At 38.7% G+C, this 20,303-nt stretch overlaps 1 protein-coding gene and 1 long non-coding RNA gene across 51 annotated transcripts in view; one reads left to right on the plus strand and one right to left on the minus strand.

Annotated features, from left to right (window-relative positions):
- The window catches only part of LOC100156960 (uncharacterized), a 106,933-nt gene extending 87,370 nt beyond the window's left edge, over window positions 1–19,563 (plus strand). Inside the window, exon 8 of the long non-coding RNA XR_014843535.1 lies at window positions 19,412–19,563. This is a non-coding gene — a long non-coding RNA (uncharacterized LOC100156960). The remainder of the gene's footprint in view (window positions 1–19,411) is intronic.
- Window positions 16,199–20,303, minus strand: part of RIMS2 (regulating synaptic membrane exocytosis 2) — a 617,675-nt gene continuing 613,570 nt past the window's right edge. For all 50 annotated transcript variants that reach the window (XM_085021919.1, XM_085021923.1, XM_085021931.1 and 47 more), the window contains 2 exons: window positions 19,591–19,730; window positions 16,199–19,096 (listed from right to left, as the gene is read on the minus strand). In XM_085021919.1, coding sequence (XP_084878045.1) covers window positions 18,878–19,096; window positions 19,591–19,730 — 359 coding nt within the window. In that variant the 3' untranslated portion in view covers window positions 16,199–18,877. The remainder of the gene's footprint in view (window positions 19,097–19,590; window positions 19,731–20,303) is intronic.

Below are 20,303 nucleotides of genomic sequence, written 5' to 3' on the forward strand. Positions count from 1 at the left end.
CCATTGTTACCCCTGCTTCACCATTTCATAGATGATAAGACAGACTTCGGCAAGGTGGCTCACTCCAAGTTGTACAGCTAGTAAATGAAAGAGCATGTATTTGAGCTCAAGCATTCCTATTTACAACAGGTACTTTTAGCCAACTTGCTATGCTGATTTCCAAGAGCTGGGTAAAGTACAGCAGCTAACTTAAAATATTTGTAGGACTATCAGGTGGAACAGGGATCAGCCCTTTGTTATATGGATCTAGAAGGTAGGGCTAATGTAATAAAGAAGAACCTTTGTGTTTTATTACAAGTTCATTGCTAAAGGGATCTTGCCTTTAAGCCTAAATTATACAAATTGGCCCATCTCTGTGAGGCCTGCCTCGCAGGTAATGAGCATGAAGCTAAACAACCTTTGCTGAGCCCACAGGAATCATCCTCACCAGGCCCACCTGTGAATGACTGCGGGCGGGAAGAAAGGAACACATCCCCTGCCCTCTGCAGGCTGACCGGAACCAGGAAGTGGAACCAGGAAGTGTTTGACTTTACGTCCCACCCCCACTCCCCTTTTCGTGTAAAAGACGCTTGCGTTCTAACTCCGGCACGACGGTTCTTTGGGCCGTGTTTCTGCCATAGTCTTGCCCTGCCGGCTTTCTGGGAAAAAAGTCTCTTGCTTTATTGGCCCGTCGTGTGGTGAGCAGTGTGAACTTGGACTCGGTAACACTGAGCCCAGGAAGTGTAAAGTTCCAGAAGGGAGATTTAGGCAAGGTGTTAGGAGACTGTGGAATGGGCTGCATCGCTGAGTTTTCTCTCTCCAGCCACTTTCCAAGCAGAGGTTGGATGGCCAGCCCAGGTGGGAAATTTTCAGATAAGGCCCTAGCGGCTGCTGAATCACTTGTCCTGAGGATTTTCCCTTCAAAATTACCCCCAAGCAGCTCTGGCTACCCCAGCACTTGGCACTTGGGACAAGAAATTGACATTTGAGAGCTCCCAGGCTACATGTAGAAGGTAAGTCACTCTGAGGTGTACAGCTGGGAATTTTATTTCCTCTTCATTTGGGCCTTTTTCTCTGGAATCAGCCAATTTGTTTTGTATTTGAGTGGGGGACCCTGTTGGAGAGAGGAAAGGGTTGTTAGACTCTTAGCCGATTTGTGAACCAGTTTGTTTCTCTCGATGCTGGCATTTGTGCGTGAAGTTTGTGTTTTGTTTTTCTTGAATTTCTGTCTTTAAAAATGCGGAATGTTTCAACTATCCCTGAAGTCCTCTGAGGCACATTTTGGGCATGTGATCTGATTACAACTATGAAGCCATGGGTGAGAGGAAAATGGTGTTTTATTGAAAGCATGTGTGACCACAATACTTGCTGGCATCACCACAAGGGGTTTAGGCAGAGTTATCCCTGGAGCCTGTGCACCCTGTGTTGCTACCCTTGCTGTGTTAATCATGTTGTTTGTGGTTTTTTGAATCGCTGGTATGTGTAAAACCCCAAGACCAAACTTGAGGGTTTATTTAGAATTTTCTGTTCATCCTTTGGGTTCTTCATTTCATTTTGTTTGGTACTGTTTCTTCACTTACAGCCAAATCAGTTTCGTGATATTTAAAACTTTTACTGATGTCCAGGGAGGAAAGGAACAGAAAACAAACAAACCCAAATTCCCAATTGACCAACCTGTCTTTTCAAGTCCAAGAGTGAGACATTCCCGGGAAGAAGAGAAAGATTCCACTTGGCTCCTAAAGTCACCCAAAACTACAAATAGAAACAGAAATGCCGTTTCGGAGTTCCCGTCGTGGCGCAGTGGTTAACGAATCCGACTAGGAACCATGAGGTTGCGGGTTCGATCCCTGCCCTTGCTCAGTGGGTTAACGATCCGGCGTTGCCGTGAGCTGTGGTGTAGGTTGCAGACGCGGCTCGGATCCCGCGTTGCTGTGGCTCTGGCGTAGGCCGGTGGCTACAGCTCCGATTCAACCCCTAGCCTGGAACCTCCATATGCCGCGGGAGCGGCCCAAGAAATAGCAACAACAACAACAACAGCAACAAAAAAAAAAAAGAAATGCCGTTCCCATAAATAGAAATGCCTTTCCCATAAATATTGGTAAAAAGGGGATAGCTGTTTGCACAGGCGACTTTGATTTGTCCCATTGGCCAGAATCCCAATTTGAATCCAACTTCTTCTGTAACTTATAGGTTTTATGTTGTTGTGTGTGATTCATGGCTGAAACTTTGGGATGGGAACTGTGAGGTCCCTGTGTTTGTGTTATAGATGTGTGGCATTGCCAAAACTAATTTGTAAAAGAAGTCTGTTTAATTGGCTTAAAGGAAATTAAGTACTTATGTAAATACTCAAATATAAAGGAAACTGGCCAGAGTGAGTTTTGGGTTCATGTGATATAGGAAATAGTCAGTGTTGAGTTAATATCTGGTATTAGGAGTTCCTGTCCTGGCGCAGTGGAAATGAATCCTACTAGGAACCATGAGGTTGCGGGTTCACTCCCTGGCCTCACTCAGTGGGTTAAGGATCCAGTGTTGCTGTGAGCTGTGATGTAGGTTGCAGACGCAGCTCAGATCCGGCATTGCTGTGACTGCAGTGTAGGCCGGCAGCTCAGCTGTGGCTCAGATTAGACCCCTAGCCTGGGAACCTCCAAATGCCTCAAGTACGGCACTGAAAAAAGCAAAAACAAAAAAAAAAAACAAAAAAAATCTGGTATTAAAGTTAGCTTATGCTTGTTGATTTGATTAGTACAGACATGTCTCTGCAGTGTTGTGACCAATTGTATCGATATTAAGTGCAATTCTTTTATTGTACTTATATTTTAGGTTTACTAAAAATCAAATAACACTTTTTCCTGTTTAAAACTTTGTCAGCAAGAATAAAGAAATTACAAAGCTTTTTAAGTAAGTAGAGGTAAATGAGGCAAGAGTTTTAGGTAAATTCTGCAGGACTGGGAATGTCTGTCTGAAGTTGTTTTTTCCAGATTTTCATAACTTGAAACTAAACTAGTTTAAATGAAGATAATTTGTTGAATATCTGGGTTATTTAAAATAGCATAAAATATTAGAATATTAATTTCTTTCCTTTTTTCTTTCTTTCTTTTTTTTTTGTATTTTTGCCATTTCTTGGGTCGCTCCCTCTGCATGTGGAGGTTCCAAGGCTAGGGGTCTAATTGGAGCTGTAGCCTCCGGCCTACGCCAGAGCCACAGCAACGCGGGATCTGAGCCACGTCTGCGACCTACACCACAGCTCACGGCAACGCCGGACCCTCAACCCACTGAGCAAGGCCAGGGACCGAACCCGCCACCTCATGGTTCCTAGTTGGATTCGTTAACCACTAGAGCCACTACGGGACCTCCTAGAATAGTAGTTTCTGGAAAGGTCTAAATTTACCTACATTTGCCTTCTTAGTAGAGGAAGACTAAAGCATAAGTTGTTCATCTAGACATGCTGGTGTGACTGTTGACAATTACTTCCTTCCTGGTTTTCGCTAGAGATTAAGTATTAAGGTTAAGAATTACAGGGGAAACATTTCAGCATGCAAAGGTACGGGATGTGTGTTTTCAGCAGGGAGGGTATGAAGAATCAGTACATTTTGTTAAAAGGAAAAGGGTGGTTCTGTCCTAGAGCTGGCTGTTTGTGAATGAAAGGGAAAAAATGAGGGACAGATTAACATGGATGCTTAAAACTGTGGAAGGTTTGTGGAGGAGGAGCACTGAAAGTTTTGTGCATGGCCAAGGTTGGTTAAAATTGAACCTAAGAAAATGAACGTTTTATTTGGTGAAATGTCTATTTAGGTCTTCTGCCCATTTTTCATTTTTTTTTTTTTTTTAAGCACCCACCTGAGGCATATGGAGGTTCCCAGGCTAGGGATCAAATTGGAGCTGCAGCTGCTACCCTACACCACAGCCACAGCAATGCTGGATCTAAGCCACATCTATAACCTGCACCACAGATCTTAGCAACACTGGGTCGTTAACCCATTGAGGGAGGCCAGGGATCCTCATGGATCTCATGGATACTAGTCAAGTTCGTTAACCACTGAGCCATGATGGGAACTCCCAGTTGTTTGTTTTTTGTTGTTGTGTTATATGAGTTGTTTTTATATTTTGTATAAATAGACATTTCACCAAAGAAGACATACAGATGGGCAGCAGACACATGAGAAAATGCTCATTATCACTAATTATTACAGAGATGCAAATCACAACTACAATGAGGTACATACCTCAATCCAGTTAGAGTGGCCATCATTGACAGGTCAACAGATAACAAATGCTGGAGAGGATATGGCGATAAGGGAACCCTTCTACACTATTGGTGAGAATGTAAATTGGTACAACCACTATGGAAAAAAAGGTATGGAAATGCCTTAGAAAACTACCATATGGCCCAGCAATCCCCCTCTTGGGCATATACATGGACAAAACTTTCATTGAAAAAGACACATGTACCCGTATGTTCATTGCAGCACTATTCACAATAGCCAGGACATGGAAACAACCTAAATGCCTAATCCAGTGGATGAATGGATTAGAAAGATGTGGTACATATGTACAATGATATGTTGTACTACGACTCCGCCCAAAAAAGGACAGAATAATGCCATTTGCAGCAACATGGATGGAACTAGAGACTCTCATTCTGAGTGAAGTGAGTCAGAAAGAGAAAGACACCATATATCTCTTACACTGGAGTCTAAAATATGGCACAAATGATCTATCTACAAAACAGACCTGTGTTTGCCGGGGGGAGCGGGGGGAGAGAGTGGGATGGATTGGGAGTCTGGGCTTAGTAGATGAAAACTCTTGTGTTTGGAGTAGACAGGCAATGAGATCCTGCTGTATAGCACAGGGAACTATATATCTAATCACTTGTGATGGAACATGATAGAGAATATGAGAAAAAGAATGTATATATATGTTTGACTGGCTCACTTTGCTGTATAGCAGAAATTGATAGAACATTGTGAATCATAAGAAAAATTTTAAAAAGATAAATGTATTTGTTACACACACACGCAAAAGAAAATGAACATTAAAGGTAAAGCAGCACACAACCTGAACCCATTTCTCTAAGAGGACAAAGTCTTCTTAGAGTATTGAAGTCTGCTTTTGGTAATTGTGAGTTTCTTTGTTGAAGTGATCTGTACTTGCCATTGAGATCTTTTATTATCATTGGTTAAAACTTTTAATACTGTTACAAACTTTCCACAAATCAAATCCTAAATAAAGTTTGCTAGACCTCCATCTAACTTAGATGTTTTCCAAAGGATCCCTGGAATACTTCAAATTATTTGTTTTTTCTCCATCTCCATGAGAGGAATACTAAACTAATTAGGCTGATTTTGTATGTTAAGTTGTGTGGGAAGCATTGTCAAATAGGTGGTGATAAAACTTCTTAGATTGTATCATGTGGATAAAGATTAGAAATTCTATGGAAGTCCTAAAATTCCAGTATATCCTGGTAAATGTTATCAGTCATAATTTTAGTGATTATCTTGGATTGCTGTATGTCACAGCAATTACAAATTTTCTGTTCAATTGCGTTGTAATCTCAGTTGGTTGATGCCAAAGGAAAAAGGCATCCTCTTAATGGTTAGGATGATCAATTGCTATTTATGATTTTACAGTGGTTTTTGAATGACTCTATAGCTATTTTGTGAAGAAGCAGGGAAGAATGATGAAATCTTTTATGTGCAAGCACTTGTGCTATTACATCAGGGAAAATAAGAAAAGGAAGAGAACTGGAGTGAGGATACACTGCTTCAAGCCTTCACTCCTCCAGCTGAGCTAGCTGTCCCAGCTGCTCTGGTCAACGTGGACACCCCTTCCACCACCTTCCATTCTTTTCCGACCCAGTTCCTGACACTGGGGCTCAGGACTTCCCCTCCTTCTAGGGATAAATTAGAAAATCCTGTGTTAGTGTTGGGGCCACAGAGAGCTGGTCTGCTATCACCATCCAAGATCCAGTAGGGCACTCAATTTGGATCAAGAGCCATTCCCAGGGCAGGGAAATTTTCATTGCTGTTATCTCATATAGGAGGCGAAGTACGAATGACCAACCAGCTGGGTTTCTCAGACTTCTTTAATTGGAAAGATGGAAACCCTTCTTTATAGGAGAATCTTCTACACCTGAAGCCCACTTGGCAGTACCTGCAACCGAACCAAATTGGGGCCCCAAGGAGGAAAGGATGACCTGATTAAAGCACTAGTTATTAGTGCATGTTGGCAAGGTTTTGAAAAGGGGAACCAATGCAAAAAAAGAATTTGAACAAAAGTGAAGAAATTCTGCAAAACAAAAGAAGACTCTCTGAATTTTTGGAAAGGATCTATCAGGCCTGCAGATGTCATACTACTGTAGATCTCAAGAGCCCTGAAAATATTAGAAAGGTAAATTTAACCTTTTTTGGGAGGGACAAAGTGCCTCGAATGTCAGAAGAAAGTTGCAGATAGTAGATAGTGCACTTGGATTGAAACATTAGTTGGTTGATGTTGCTTTTAAAGTGTTCAACACAGGGAGTTCTCGTCGTGGCTCAGTGGTTAACAAATCCGACTAGGAACCATGAGGTTGAGGGTTTGGTCCCTGGCTTTGCTCAGTGGGTTGAGGATCTGGCATTGCCATGAGCTGTGGTGTAGGTCGCAGGCGCGGTTCGGATCCTGCGTTGCTGTGGCTGTGGTGTAGGCCGGCGGCTGCAGCTCTGATTTGACCGCTAGCCTGGGAAACTCCATATGTTGCAGGAGCAGCCCAAGAAATGGTAAAAAGACAAAAAATAATAATAATAGTATAGTGTTCAACACAGAACAACAGAAGAGAGACAGTGCACAACAAAACACCATTTTTTTTGACAGTGGCATTGGATTCCTGAAGGGCAGATAACCTGAAGAGAGGCAAGCCACCATGGGGGAAGGAACGATAAGCCTACCATAAGGAGGAGGAACATTGCCCTAGGCTAAACATAAGGAAAGACGAGAGCCTCTTGGTAGAAAGAGAGCAACACTTTGAAAGAAGAGGCCCAGGGGCTCCCTTGGACTGAAGGCACCTAATTCATCACAAGAGCCCAGGGTAAAATTGACTGTGGGGAGTGAGCTGCAAATTTATTGGGCTAAATGAGAAGATTGGTCCTTGTTTTGGGAAAAAGCTGGAAGATAGTCCCAGATTCTTGAAATTTGGTGATGCTGTCATCGTTGTTATGGTTCCTGGTAAGCCCATTTGTGTTGAGAGCTTCTTTGACCATCCTCTGGGCCATTTTGCTGTTGGTGACAAGAGACAGATGGTTGGTGTGGGTGTCATCAAAGCAGTGGATGAGAAGACAGTTGGAGCTGGCAAGGTCACCAGGTCTACCCAGAAGACTGAGGAGGCTAAATGAATATCACACTTGCCATTGCAGTCTTAAACAGTGGTGGAAGAATGGTCTCAGAACTGTTGATCTCAACCGGCCATTAAGTTTAGTAGCAAAAGACTGGTTAATGATAGCAATGCATCATAAAACCTTCAGAAGGAAAGGAGAATGTTTTGTGGACTGTTTGTTTTGTGTGTGGCATTTTAAGTTATTAGTTTTAAAAAATTTTATATTGGAGTATAGACAGTTGAGTATAGTAAAGTGACTCAATTATACATTTATGTATATCTATTTTTTCAAATTTTTTTCCCATACACGTTAGTACAGGATATTGAGTAGAATTCCCTGTGCTATATACTAGGTCCTTGTTAGTGATTTTATGTAGTGTGTATATGTCAATCCTACACTCCTAGTCTATCCCTCTCCCCACCTTTCCCTTTGGTAACCATAAGTTTGTTTTCAAAATCTGAGTGTTTCTATTTTGTAAATAATTTCTTTTGCATCTTTTTAAAGATTCCACATGTGTTATGATATTTGTCTTTCTCTGTTATTTCATTTTTTTTATAGCTAAGTAATAGTCCATTGTGTATATGTGGCAGTTCTTTATCCATTCGTCTGTTGATGGACGTTTAGGTTTCTGTGTCTTGTGTCTTGGTTATTGTAAGTAGTGCTAATCGGTTTTCTCAGCCCCATTTATTGAAGAGACTATCTTTCTCCATTGTATATTCTTCTATTGCTATGGATGAATTGAATATTGGGGCACATGTATCTTTTTGAATTATGGTTTTCTCCAGATATATGCCTGGGAGTGGGGTTGCAGGATCATATATATCTCCATTTTTAGTTTTTTAAGGAACCTCCAAACTGTTCTTCATAGTGACTAAACCAATTTACATTTCCATCAACAGTATAAGGAGGGTTCCCTTTTCTCTTCACTCTCTCCAGAATTTATGTTTGTAGACTTTTTTTGATGGCCATTCTTTTTTTTTTTTTTTCCTCCTGTTGAGGTCCCTACATATTTTTTAAAGTTAATTTTATTGTGGTATAATTTACATACAATAAAATGTTCCCTTGATGGCCATTCTGACAGGTATGAGTTGATATAGTAGTTTTGATTTGCATTTCTTAATACTTAGTGATGTTAAGCATCTTGTCATGTGTCTTTTGGTGATCTGTATGTCTTGTTGTGATTTATGCCAGAGTGTTCTGCCTATGTTTTTCTCTAAGAAGTTTTATAGTATTTAGTCTTATACTTAGGTATTTAATCCATTTTGAGTTTTTTTGTGTGTGTCAGGTGTTAAAGCATGTTCTAATTTCATCCTTTTACATGTAGTTGTCTGGTTTCTCAGCACCATTTATTGAAGAGACTATCTTTCTCCATTGTATATTCTTGCCTCCATTGTTATAGATTAATTGACCGTAGGTGCATGGTTTTCTTCCTGGGGTCTCTATACTGTTCCAGTGATTATGTATTTCTGTTTTTGTGTCAGTAGCACTTTGTGATTTCTGTAGCTCTAGAATATACTCTGAATTCAGGAAGCCTTATTCCTCTCACTCCATATTTCTTTATCAAGACTGTTTTGGCTCTCTAGAGTCTTTTGTGTTTCCATACAAATTTAAAATTTTTTCTAGATCTGCAAAAAATGCCATTGGTAATTTGATAGGGATTGCATTGAATCTATAACTGCCTTGGGTAGTATAATCATTTTGACAATATTGATTATTCCAATCTAAGAAACTGTTGTCTTTTCACCTGTCTGTTTAATCTTTGATTTCTTTCATTAGCATCTTAGAGTTTGCCTCCTTGGGTTGGTTTATTGTTAGGTCTTTTATTCTTTTTGATGCTATGGTAAATGGGGATTTTTTTCCATAATTTCTTTTTCTGATCTTTCATTGTTAGTGTATAGGAATGCAAGAGATATTTGTGTATTAATTTTGTATCATGCAACTTGACCAAATTCATTGATGTGTTCTAATTTTCTGGTAGCATCTTTAGGATTTTCTGTGTAGAGTATCATGTCATCTGCAAACAGTGACAGTTTTACTTTTCCAATTTGGATCCCTTTTATTTCTTTTCCTTCTCTGATTGCTCTGGCAGTCAGAAAAGAAAACTTCCAAAACTATGAAACTGTGATTAGTTCTAAAAACTTCTAAAACTATGTTGAGTGAAAGTGGTGAAAATGAACATCCTTGTCTTGTTCCTGATCTTAGAGGAAATGTTTTCAGCTTTTCACCATTGGATATAATGTTAGCTGTAGGTTTGTTATATATAGCATTTATTATGTTGAGCTATGTACCCTCTATGCCCACTTTTTGGAGAGTTTTTATCATAAATGAGTATTGGATTTTGTCATCTATTGAGATGATCATTTGGTTTTATTTTTCAATTTGTTAATGTGGTAGGTCATACTGATTGATTTGCAGATATTTAAAAATCCTTGCATCCCTGAGATAAATCTCATTTGATTATGGTGTATGATCATTTTAATGTATTGTTGGATTCACTTTAATGTGTTTTTGGATGAAGTAATGTGGAGGATTTTTGCATCTGTGTTTATCAGTGATACTGGCCTATAATTTTCTTTTTTGTGGTGTCTTTGTCTGGTTTTGGTATCAGAGTGATGATGGCCTCATAGAATGAGTCTGGGAATGATCCTTCCTCTGTAATTTTTTGGAATTGTATTAGAAGGTTAGGTGTTCGCTCTTCTCTAAATGTGTGATAGAGTTCACCTGTGAAACCATCTAGTTCTAGACTGTTTTAGTTTCCATACTTGTAATTGGCCTATTCATATTTCCTAGTTCTTCCTGGTTCTATCTTGGAAGGTTGTACTTTTGTTAGAATTCATGTATTTCTTCCAGGTTGTCCATTTTCTTGTCATATTGTTGCTTATAGTATTCTCTTATAATTCTTTGTATTTCTGTGGTTTCAGTTTAACCTCTCCTTTCTCATTTCTTTTAAAAAATTTTTATTAGAGTGTAGATGACTTAACAATGTTGTGTGAGTTTCAGGTATACAGCAAAGTGAATCAGTTTTACGCACACATGCACACATATCCATTCTTTTTCAGATTCTTTTCCCATAGAGATTATTATACACTATTGCATGGATTTCCCTGTGCCACAGTGTAGGTTCTTGTTATTTATCTATTTTGTATATACTAGTGTATGTATGTTAATCACAACCTCCTAATATATCCCTCTCCCCAACATTTTCCCTTTGGTACCCACAAGTTTCGTTTTGAAAACTTTGAATCTGTTTCTGTTTTGTGAATAAGTTCTTTTGTATCTTTTTTTTTTTTTTTTTTTTTTTTTTTGTCTTTTTAGGGCTGCACCTGCAGCATATGGAAATTCCTAGGCTAGGGGTCAAATCAGATCTGTAGCTGCTGGCCTACACCAGAGCCACACAACTTGGAATCCAAGTCACATCTGTGAACTATGCCACAGCTCATGGCAAGGCTCGTGTGGCCAGGGATCAAACCTGCATCTTCATGGATACTAGTCAGGTTTGTTACTGCTGAGTCATGACGGGAACTCCATGTATCACTTTGATTTATTTATTTATCTTTTAAATTTTTATTTATTTATCTATTTTTTACTTTTTAGAGCCGCACCTGCGGCATATGGAGGTTCCCAGGCTAGGAGTCTAATCAGAGCTACAGCTGCCGGCCTACGCCACAGCCACAGCAATGCCAGATCCGAGCCCCATCTGTGACCCACACCATAGCTCACGGCAACGCTGGATCCCTAACCCACTGAGCAAGGCCAGGGATTAAACCCACCACCTCATGGTTCCTAATCGGATTTGTTTCCATTGTGCCATATCGGGAACTCCCATGTGTCACTTTTAAATTAGATTCCACCTGTTAATAATCTCATGATGTGCCACATCATCTTTATCCATTCCTGTCAGTGGACATTTAGCTTGTTTCCATGCCTTGGCTATTGTAAATAGTCCTACAATGAACATGGGATGCATGTATCTTTTCAATTATAGCATTCTTCAGATATATGCCCAGGAGTGGGATTGCTAGGTCATATGGTAGTTCTATATTTAGATTTTTAAGGAGCCTCCACGCCATTCTCTATAGTGGTTGCACCAGCTTACATTCCTATCAAGAGTGTAGGAGGGTTCCCTTTTCTCCACACCCTCTGCAGAATTTGTTGTTAGTAGACTTTGTGATGATGGCCATTCTGACCAGTGTGAGGTGATACCTCACTGTAGATTTGATTTGCATTTCTCTAATAATTAGTGATGTTGAGCAACTTTTCATATGCTTTTTGTCCATGTCTGTCTTCTTCATAGAATTGTCTATTTAGGACTTCTAACCATTTTTTAAATCGTGTTTGGATTTTTTTAATGTGTAAAGGTGTATCAGATGTTTCTATATTTTGGAGATTAATCCTTTTGTTGGTTGCTTTGTTTGCAAGTATTTTCTTCCATTCTGTGGGTTCTCTTTTCCATTTTCTTTATGGTTTCCTTTGCTTTGCCAAAGCTTTTAAGTTTAACTAGGTCCTTTTTGTTTATTTTAGTTTTTATGTTCATTACTCTAGGGATGGATCCAAAAAGATAGTGCTGTCAAAGAGTATCCTGCCTGTGTTTTCCTCTAGCTTTATATTGTCTGGTCTTACATTTAGGTCTTTAATCCATTTTGAGTTTATTTTTGTGTATACTGTAAGGTAATGTCCTAATTTTATCCTTTTACATGTAGCTGTTTTCCCAGCACCACTGTTAAAGAGCCTATTTTTTATTCACAGTATATTCTTGCCTCCTTTATCATAGATTAATTAATCATAGATTATTGTGTGGGTTTCTTCCTGGGTTTTCTATCCTGTTCCACTGATAGGTATTTGTGTGGGTTTCTTCACATAGCAGGAAACCAACTAACCACAGTTAGAATGTATGGCTCTTGGAAGATCCTTAGTCATAACAAGCAGGAACATGAAATCTGCAGACTCTCTTCAATTCATGCTTCTGCTTTGCTTTACTGACTTTCTTCTCTATCTTAATCCAGTTTCCATCATATATCCAAGAATATAGCCACTGACAATTCCTGGCCTTTTTTTCCATCTAATAGTTTCTGCCACTGGAGATGAATTGCCTCTTTGGTATCAAGGCAAATAAAAAGACAAATAACAAATCTTCACAGGCAAGAGTACAGACTGATCCATTTTAGGAGTCTGCATCCCCTATACCACCATCAGTTGAAGTCAGAAGAATGGAATTAGTTAGAAAATAGGTCTCTTGGGAACACTATGGATGGATCAGAAAAGAAAGCACACTAAGCAAAATAGTCCCTACCCCAAAGCAAAATGACAGGAAGCTATTACCTGAGCATTATGAGCACCACAGGTTTAACATCTTTTTGTTTCAAATGTATACAAACTATGAATATAAATATTGGGACTTGGGAACCTTCCATGTTAAACAAGCAATCTCTCTGAGAATATCTGAAGGGATAATTACCATTAAGGCTGAGTGTTTGGCACTGGTAATGTGCTTAGTCTGAGTTAGGTGCTCTACTGAGTACAGAACTATAGGCCATGGTTCATTTGTTCACAGGTCTAAAAATGGAATGGGATTAAGGACTGAGGAACATTCTGAGAACCATTTTAAATATAATTAGAGGATTAGCCCTTATCCTTGGTTTCATTTACATATAGTTCTCCCATCAAGTCTAAGTTAAAGTGATTTTCTCAAGGAAACTCTCAATGGTTCAGAAATAGCTTAGACTGTAGAAACCTGTATTCACTTGTTTATGAGGGAAAAAATGTCTTAGGCACCCATCATTTCTTTAGACATATATGTAGAGTAATAAAAGTGGTTGAAGAAAAGGAACTCTAATTTCTTAGCTGCTTTTCTCTGTGTGGAATATTTTTCACTTTACTTCCATCTCCCTTTGCCATCATCACCTTGTATTTAACTCCTGTCCATATTAAGAGATATTAGCCTTCTTCCACTCTCTAGACTGGGTTAAAACACTGCTGTATAGTCCCATAATTTTTTTTTCTTCTTTGGGTAAAAAATTTAAAATATAACTTTCCAAAGTGTGTCATATGTGGTATAATGAAAGTCCCGTGAGGACAGGGTTGTGCTTGTCTGTTTACTACAGTGCCTAAAAATGTCTCAAAATAGCAAGGATTAAACACTGATTGGACAGATAATTATGGAACATGTATGTGTCCAGCATTGTTCTTGGCACTGAGGATACAAAAGGGAAAAAGAAAAGATATTGCCCCTTCCTTGAAGGAGCTTATAAGTTGGTCAAAGTGTTGATTTTTTTTTTTTAATTTTTTCCCACTGTACAGCATGGGGATCAAGTTATTCTTACACGTATACATTTTTTCCCCCACCCTTTGTTCTGTTGCAACATGAGTATCTAGACATAGTTCTCAATGCTACTCAGCAGGATCTCCTTGTAAATCTATTCTAAGTTGTGTCTGATGAGCCTAAGCTCCTGATCCCTCCCACTCCCTCCCTCTCCCATCAGGCAGCCACAAGTCTCTTCTCCAAGTCCACGATTTTCTTTTCTGAGGAGATGTTCATTTGTGCTAGATATTAGAGTCCAGTTATGTGATATCATATGGTATTTGTCTTTCTCTTTCTCACTCATTTCACTCAATATTAGAGTCTCTAGTTCCATCCATGTTGCTGCAAATCGCATTATGTCATTCTTTTTTATGGCTGAGTAGTATTCCATTGTGTATATATACCACTTCTTCCTAATCCAATCATCTGTTGATGGACATTTGGGTTGTTTCCATGTCCTGGCTATTGTGAATAGTGCTGCAATGAACATGCGGGGTGCATGTGTCTCTTTTAAGCAGAGTTTTGTCTGGATATATGTCCAAGAGTGAGATTGCAGGGTCATATGGAAGTTCTATGTATAGATTTCTAAGGTATCTCCAAATTGTTCTCCATACCAGTTTACATTCCCACCAACAGTGCAGGAGGGTTCCCTTTTCTCTACAACCCCTCCAGCACTTGTTATTTGTGGATTTATTAATGATGGCCATTCTGACTGGTGTGAGGTGGTATCTCATGGTAGTTTTGATTTGCATTTCTCTTATAATCAGCGATGTTGAGCATTTTTTCATGTGTTTGCTGGCCTTCTGTATATCTTCCGTGGAGAACAGTCTATTCAGGTCTTTTGCCCATTTTTCCATTGATTGACTGGCTTTTTTGCTGTTGGGTTGTGTAAGTTGCTTATATATTCTAGAGATTAAGCCCTTCTCTGTTGCATCATTTGAAACTATTTTCTCCCATTTTGTAAGTTGTCTTTTTGTTTTCTTTTTGGTTTCCTTTGCTGTGCAAAAGCTTTTCAGTTTGATTAGGTCCCATTGGTTTATTTTTGCTCTTATTTCTATTGCTTTGGGAGACTGACCTGAGAAAATATTCATGATGTTGATGTCAGAGAGTGTTCTGCTTATGTTCTCTTCTAGGAGTTTGATGTTGATTTAATGATGGTAGAATGTATTAACAATATGAAGTTATGAAGACATGATTGCTAGAGAGACTAAGTGACTTGAGACAAGTCGTGAAGAATTTGTGTGGCAGATTGTTTTTTGTTTTTTATTCCCCCTTACACACTGCTTCTCAGTACACACTTAAACAAACCACAGGTGGGGTGTGAACTTCTTTTCATTCAATCAATGGATGCCAGAGGATGTTGAGGCATTAGGAGCTCAATGGAGACAGACATGCAGAGAACCTGATTTTTATGCATAGAATGTTAAAGGTTAAGTCAGTACAGGCAGATGGCTTTGGCGATTTCTTGGCCAATTCTCTCTCAGCCCCTATGATAGTGACCAACATGTCCTTTATTGGTTGTGGACCTTCGGTGTCTGGAGTTCTGGGAAAGTGAAGGGGTTGGCGTTGATGGTAGCCATGTGGTTAGGGTTAAGTCAGGAACTGCTATAGGAGAGACCTGTCCTAGGCTGGGAGTAGTAGGAAGGGATTAACCTGGATCACTTTTGAGAATGCAGAAAGGCTTTTCAGGAGAGGGTATATAAGGAAGGCAAAGAGATTTGTAGAATAGGAGTGCATGAAAAGGAAAGAAAGAGCTCACCAGAACAGTGGTATATATTGAATACTGGAAGATAATGTGGGATAGGTATGGAGAATGGGGCTGGATCTGAATCCTTGAAAAATGGAAGAAATAGCTGGTTCCAGGAAGGAAGAGCAAATTAGGTTTGGATTTCAGTTGGGCTTCTAATGAGTCAAACTAGTTCTTAAATTTAGAGTCAGGGAGGATGCCTATTGGAACTCTGCTGGGTCCTTCCTCCTAGTTTGAGAAGCTCTCCTAGAAGGATACGGAGAAACCTTCTTCATTCACTCACACAACAGGAGCCAGTCCCTGGACCGGCAGTTACATCGGTTCCTGTAGGTCAGGTTAGCACTTGTCTCCCCAGTTGAAATGCACCACCCCCACCCCCCAGAAAGCTGAACTGACACATCAAAGGAAACACAGCATAGAGTCGTTACCCTTGCCATCTCTATCCAGGGAATGACAGAGCCTGTGCATGATTCTGTGACTTTGCTGTCAGCGGAGGCCACCACCATGACTCAGAAATCTCACTCGGTTCACTCAAAGCCACCTGTGAGTTGCAGTCATTTCATCAGAAAGCAAGCACCTCAATTCAAAATACTTTTTTTTTTTTTAATGCAGCAAACTTTAATGGTGTGAGCCCCAATTTTTTGGCATTTTAAAGAAGTGCTCTAAGGACTATCTGCTAAGACTAGCAGTCTGCTTCTGTTACAGAGCAGTAGAAAAAAGATGATTTCCTTGTCTTTAAATGATGTGTGGGTTCAGGGAATGGGCTGCAGCAGGCTTAGGAATATGTGGGGGAGAAGAGAAGTCAGAGAAGGCCATGCACACAACATCTGTAAAAGAAAATGTTTTATTTAAAGTGTTAAATACCATCACCAGAATGAATTTGAGTTTTACATTAGTTGGTGTTCATTACAGGACTAATCTGCCCTTTTTTTTCCAACTGGAATTCCCTTTACTTTTAAAACATACTATGTACAGGGCAGCGATGGTCACTGGAATAGTGCTATTTACATGACTAGACCACAAGTCGAGGTGCAGACATGTGAAAATTAAAAAAAAAAATACACCAACTTTAAAATAAATACTGCATAATGACAATAATGTACAAATATTCCATACAGCCATGTCCTTCTTATTAAAATTAGAAATAATTTATATAGGAATATGCACAAAAGATTATGTGACTGAATCTTAGTATCAGGAAAATGGTAAACATTTATTCTAAGGGAGGGTATAGACACTATAGGTCTATTAAATCAATTGTTGCTGGTTCACAAGTGTCTAAATTATTTCAGTGATGTTTTATTCATTCTTCTTACAACTTTACCTGGGTCCATCGCAGGTCTCAAATGTCAAGACACGGTCTCGGTGTATTTCATATTGCACCACATAAAGAGAAGGCATTTTTAGTGATACTCATTTTAACTTTTGCACCATATCAAGCATGATTGTGTTTAATGGTCAGCATTGAATTTAAAAAGGAACACGAAAAAGCAGTTTTTGTGCATGGCCTTAACTCAATAAGCAAATGGTATGTATGTGGATCTTGTAAGTTCCTGCAAGAAATTAAAATCAACCTTATCAGAACGTGTTAGTTATCAAAGTGTATAAAGGATCAAAGTGTGGGTGGTTCATTACATGGACTACCTTAACCAGTGACTTTTCCTCAAAGTAGGGGAACTTAAGAGAAATTTGACCTTGCAGCACCACCCAATGGTACTATCTGTAAAACCAAAGGCAGGGCTTTGACTTCAGGGGATCTGTGTGTAGACTTTCGGTGATGGCATCAGAGAACTGTTAATAGGCAGATTGACTTTCTTTTGAGTCACCTAAAAATTGGAGCTTTAAAATTATTTGTTGCAAATTTATGTTTGCTATATTTCTTTAGAAATATAATTTGTGAAAAATTGAATTTTACTACAGAAAAGTGACTTAATAAACAGCCCTGTGTTTCCGGGCTCCAAATTTTTAGCAGTGTTTCTATTCACATAGTAAATGTAAATTGGCTAAAGAAATTTAATTAAAAAAAAACAAAAACAAAAACCTAAGACCTTCTAGAAATCATACTTTTTAACCCCTGTATGAATAATGCTGGTGCTAAAAACAAATTAGACATTATAATGGCCACATGATTTTAGAATTCTTCTGTAAACTGAACTTTGAAGGTGAAAATAAAATTACCATGCACTGTACAATAAATTGCAAAAGTTCAAATATCTTCTTTATCAAATACATGCTGACTTACTTTAATTGTACTCCCAAGTCATGTTGCAAAATCCTTTTCAACATGCTTGAAATAAAGAAAGCTTTTAAATTTCCCCTCTTGAGAAATTCATAAATTCAGAAGCATCTACAGCTGCTGAATCAAACATGGGGGGTGTAAGAGACTATCAGGTTAAAAACTTTTAATTTTTTAGCATAATAGTCACTCCGGTAGGGAGAAAGAAAATAAAAGATTAAAAGAGGAAGAAGAGGAAAAGTGAGACAGAAGAAGAAAGATGTGAACAATTTGCACATATTGAACTTTTATAAGATTTGTATATTTAACATGGAAATAAATTGAATATATTATACTTATTTGTCACATAAAGAGAATTTTAAGTATCTTCCAGAAAGTATTTTTTTCTGTAATGTCTGCCAAAACACAGACTATGATTAGTTTAAAGAATAAACATGGTGTGTCTTTGTATCACCCTGTTGCATTCTCTCCCTTTTTTAAAACCATGCACTAGTGAAATTTATTTTTAAAAATAATATAAATTGTTGAAAATGGCTGATTTTTATTTTATTTTTTTGCAAGTTGCAGCCCCAAGAAAATAATTTAAGTATTCAGCTAATCTGTGTCCATGCAAAAAAAGTTTCTTTTATTTCATCCAGTACAGTGTAGCCACAGAATTTTGTTTTTCAGAGTCCAACACATCTTGGCATTAGTGACTGACATGCCTGCTGGAGCTCCGAAGTCTGCCACTGTTCACGTCATCACGTCGGACTGGCTGCTCCTGTCTCCGTCCAGAGGAGGGCTGACGTTTTGTCCTGGACCATTTCTTTGGTCTCTTGCTTTTCACCTGATGCTTCCGAGGACTTCACTCCTTGACTTGTAACATGGCTTAATGGCTGGATAGCTCCATTTCTGTGGCATCATGGGACTTTGGGGTCAGAGAAATGAAGAAAAAGGAACAGTAAAAATATAAAGGTGCCATTGAAAAGGGCTTTTGCTGCATGAAACTGACTAATTCTTTGAGATTAATCCACGGCTTCAGATTGGACCAAAACTTGAGGGTTACCGAACTCCAAACCTGATAGTTCTTCATAGCTCTGCTCTTTCACCTGAGGGCCTTCTTTAGGGCACAATGTGTGCAACTTCCTCTGAGAACACAGGATCGCTTTGTATCCCTAGAAACAGGCTCAGAAGACACAACGTTAAGCATGCAATGTTACCAGGGTTTGCGACCTGTGATTTTTTTTTTTTTTTTTGTAACGCTGGTTGCTATGACAACAGTTTTACAGCTGCTATGAACGAGAATAAGAAGGTCCGGTTGAACTTTCCAGAGATGATTGGGAAGCTCTTCTTGTTAGAGGGGCCAAGGTTGGATCTACTAGGGAGGAAGGGGGGAAAAGTTTGAACCACCCAATCACCATGTTGGATAGCTCCAGTTCATCTAAGAGTATCTGGGCCACTCCCATAAAGGATTTGTGATCCATGCGGCCATAATCTCCCCAGACAATGATCTGTTGACAAAATAAAAAGAGCAATGTCAATATAATCAAGTACATAAAAGCTTGTCAACTAAAATACATTCAGTTAATATGGTGACATCAAACATCAAGTTAAATAGCTGTATTTAATTACTGGGATAGATGTCTTTAAATACCAGAATCCACAGATATGTTAGGAAAACTCTCCTGGAGTATTAAGATCATAAGCAGTAAAGAAAAACTGGAGCTTATGGGTGATGGGTGTTTACAACTTGTCACTTTAAAGGAAACAACGTGTAGAGCATTTTTTTTTTCCTTTTTCAAATTTTCCATTATGGTTTATTACAGGATATTGGATATAGTTTCCCAGTGTGTACAGCTCTGTAGCACTGGCCACTGATTTGAAGTTTCCCAAGAATTTCAACTATGAGGAATGGAAAAGAAAGTGACAAGAAAAGATGCTAGGTACGAAGTCTGACTCCATGAAAATACTTTCTTAGGTAAGAAATATATAATTCAGTAAATACCTGTAAAACCTTTCCTTGGGGACTTTCTTCAAAAGATAATAGCTGCTGGTAAAGGGGCTCCAGCGTTTTTCTTGCCACTTTTGTTTTCTTTTTGGCTATGCAGACTCCATTATCTAATAGATACACCTTTACATATGGTGCTTGGGAAAGAAAAACAGAGGAGAGTTAAATTAAAAAGTGATGAGCTGTGATTACAGGACACCCAATTGATGGAAGATATTGCAACAGTTTAATCCTAGGCTTAAAGTTCTAGCAGTCAAAAATCAATGGTCTTTCTGCTTTATGTCAAAATCATTAGAAACAATAGATGACTATCAGCCATTCAGGTGGTTTTAGGCAATGTGAACATAGCTTCTCAGTTGATTACATAGATTTGCATACCTCATTAAAAAAAGGTGAAATGCTTCCCTAATATTCAGCAAAGATGTCTTACTTCATTTTTCATTCGTCAATACTTTAACTAATCATGCTTAAAATTACATCATTTTATTCACCCATCCCCATAAATCATTTATCATGCAAAAAACTTATTTATTGACGGGGGTGTGGGTACAAGACATCAGTAGGGTTTGATATAATATGTTCAAATTAGCCAGGAAAAGGAAACTAATTATGAATACCATGGGTTGGAATTTTTCTGACAGTCTTCATAAAAGCATTTTCATGCTTTGTTCAAATTGTGGTATTCTTTCTAGCAGAGTCAATTGACTAAG

The sequence above is a fragment of the Sus scrofa genome, chromosome 4 (assembly GCF_054392235.1).
Source record: "Sus scrofa isolate SSC_HxYL_T2T_F1_AM1 chromosome 4, Sscrofa_HxYL_maternal_Yorkshire_Landrace_v2.0, whole genome shotgun sequence".
Lineage (NCBI taxonomy): Eukaryota > Metazoa > Chordata > Mammalia > Artiodactyla > Suidae > Sus > Sus scrofa.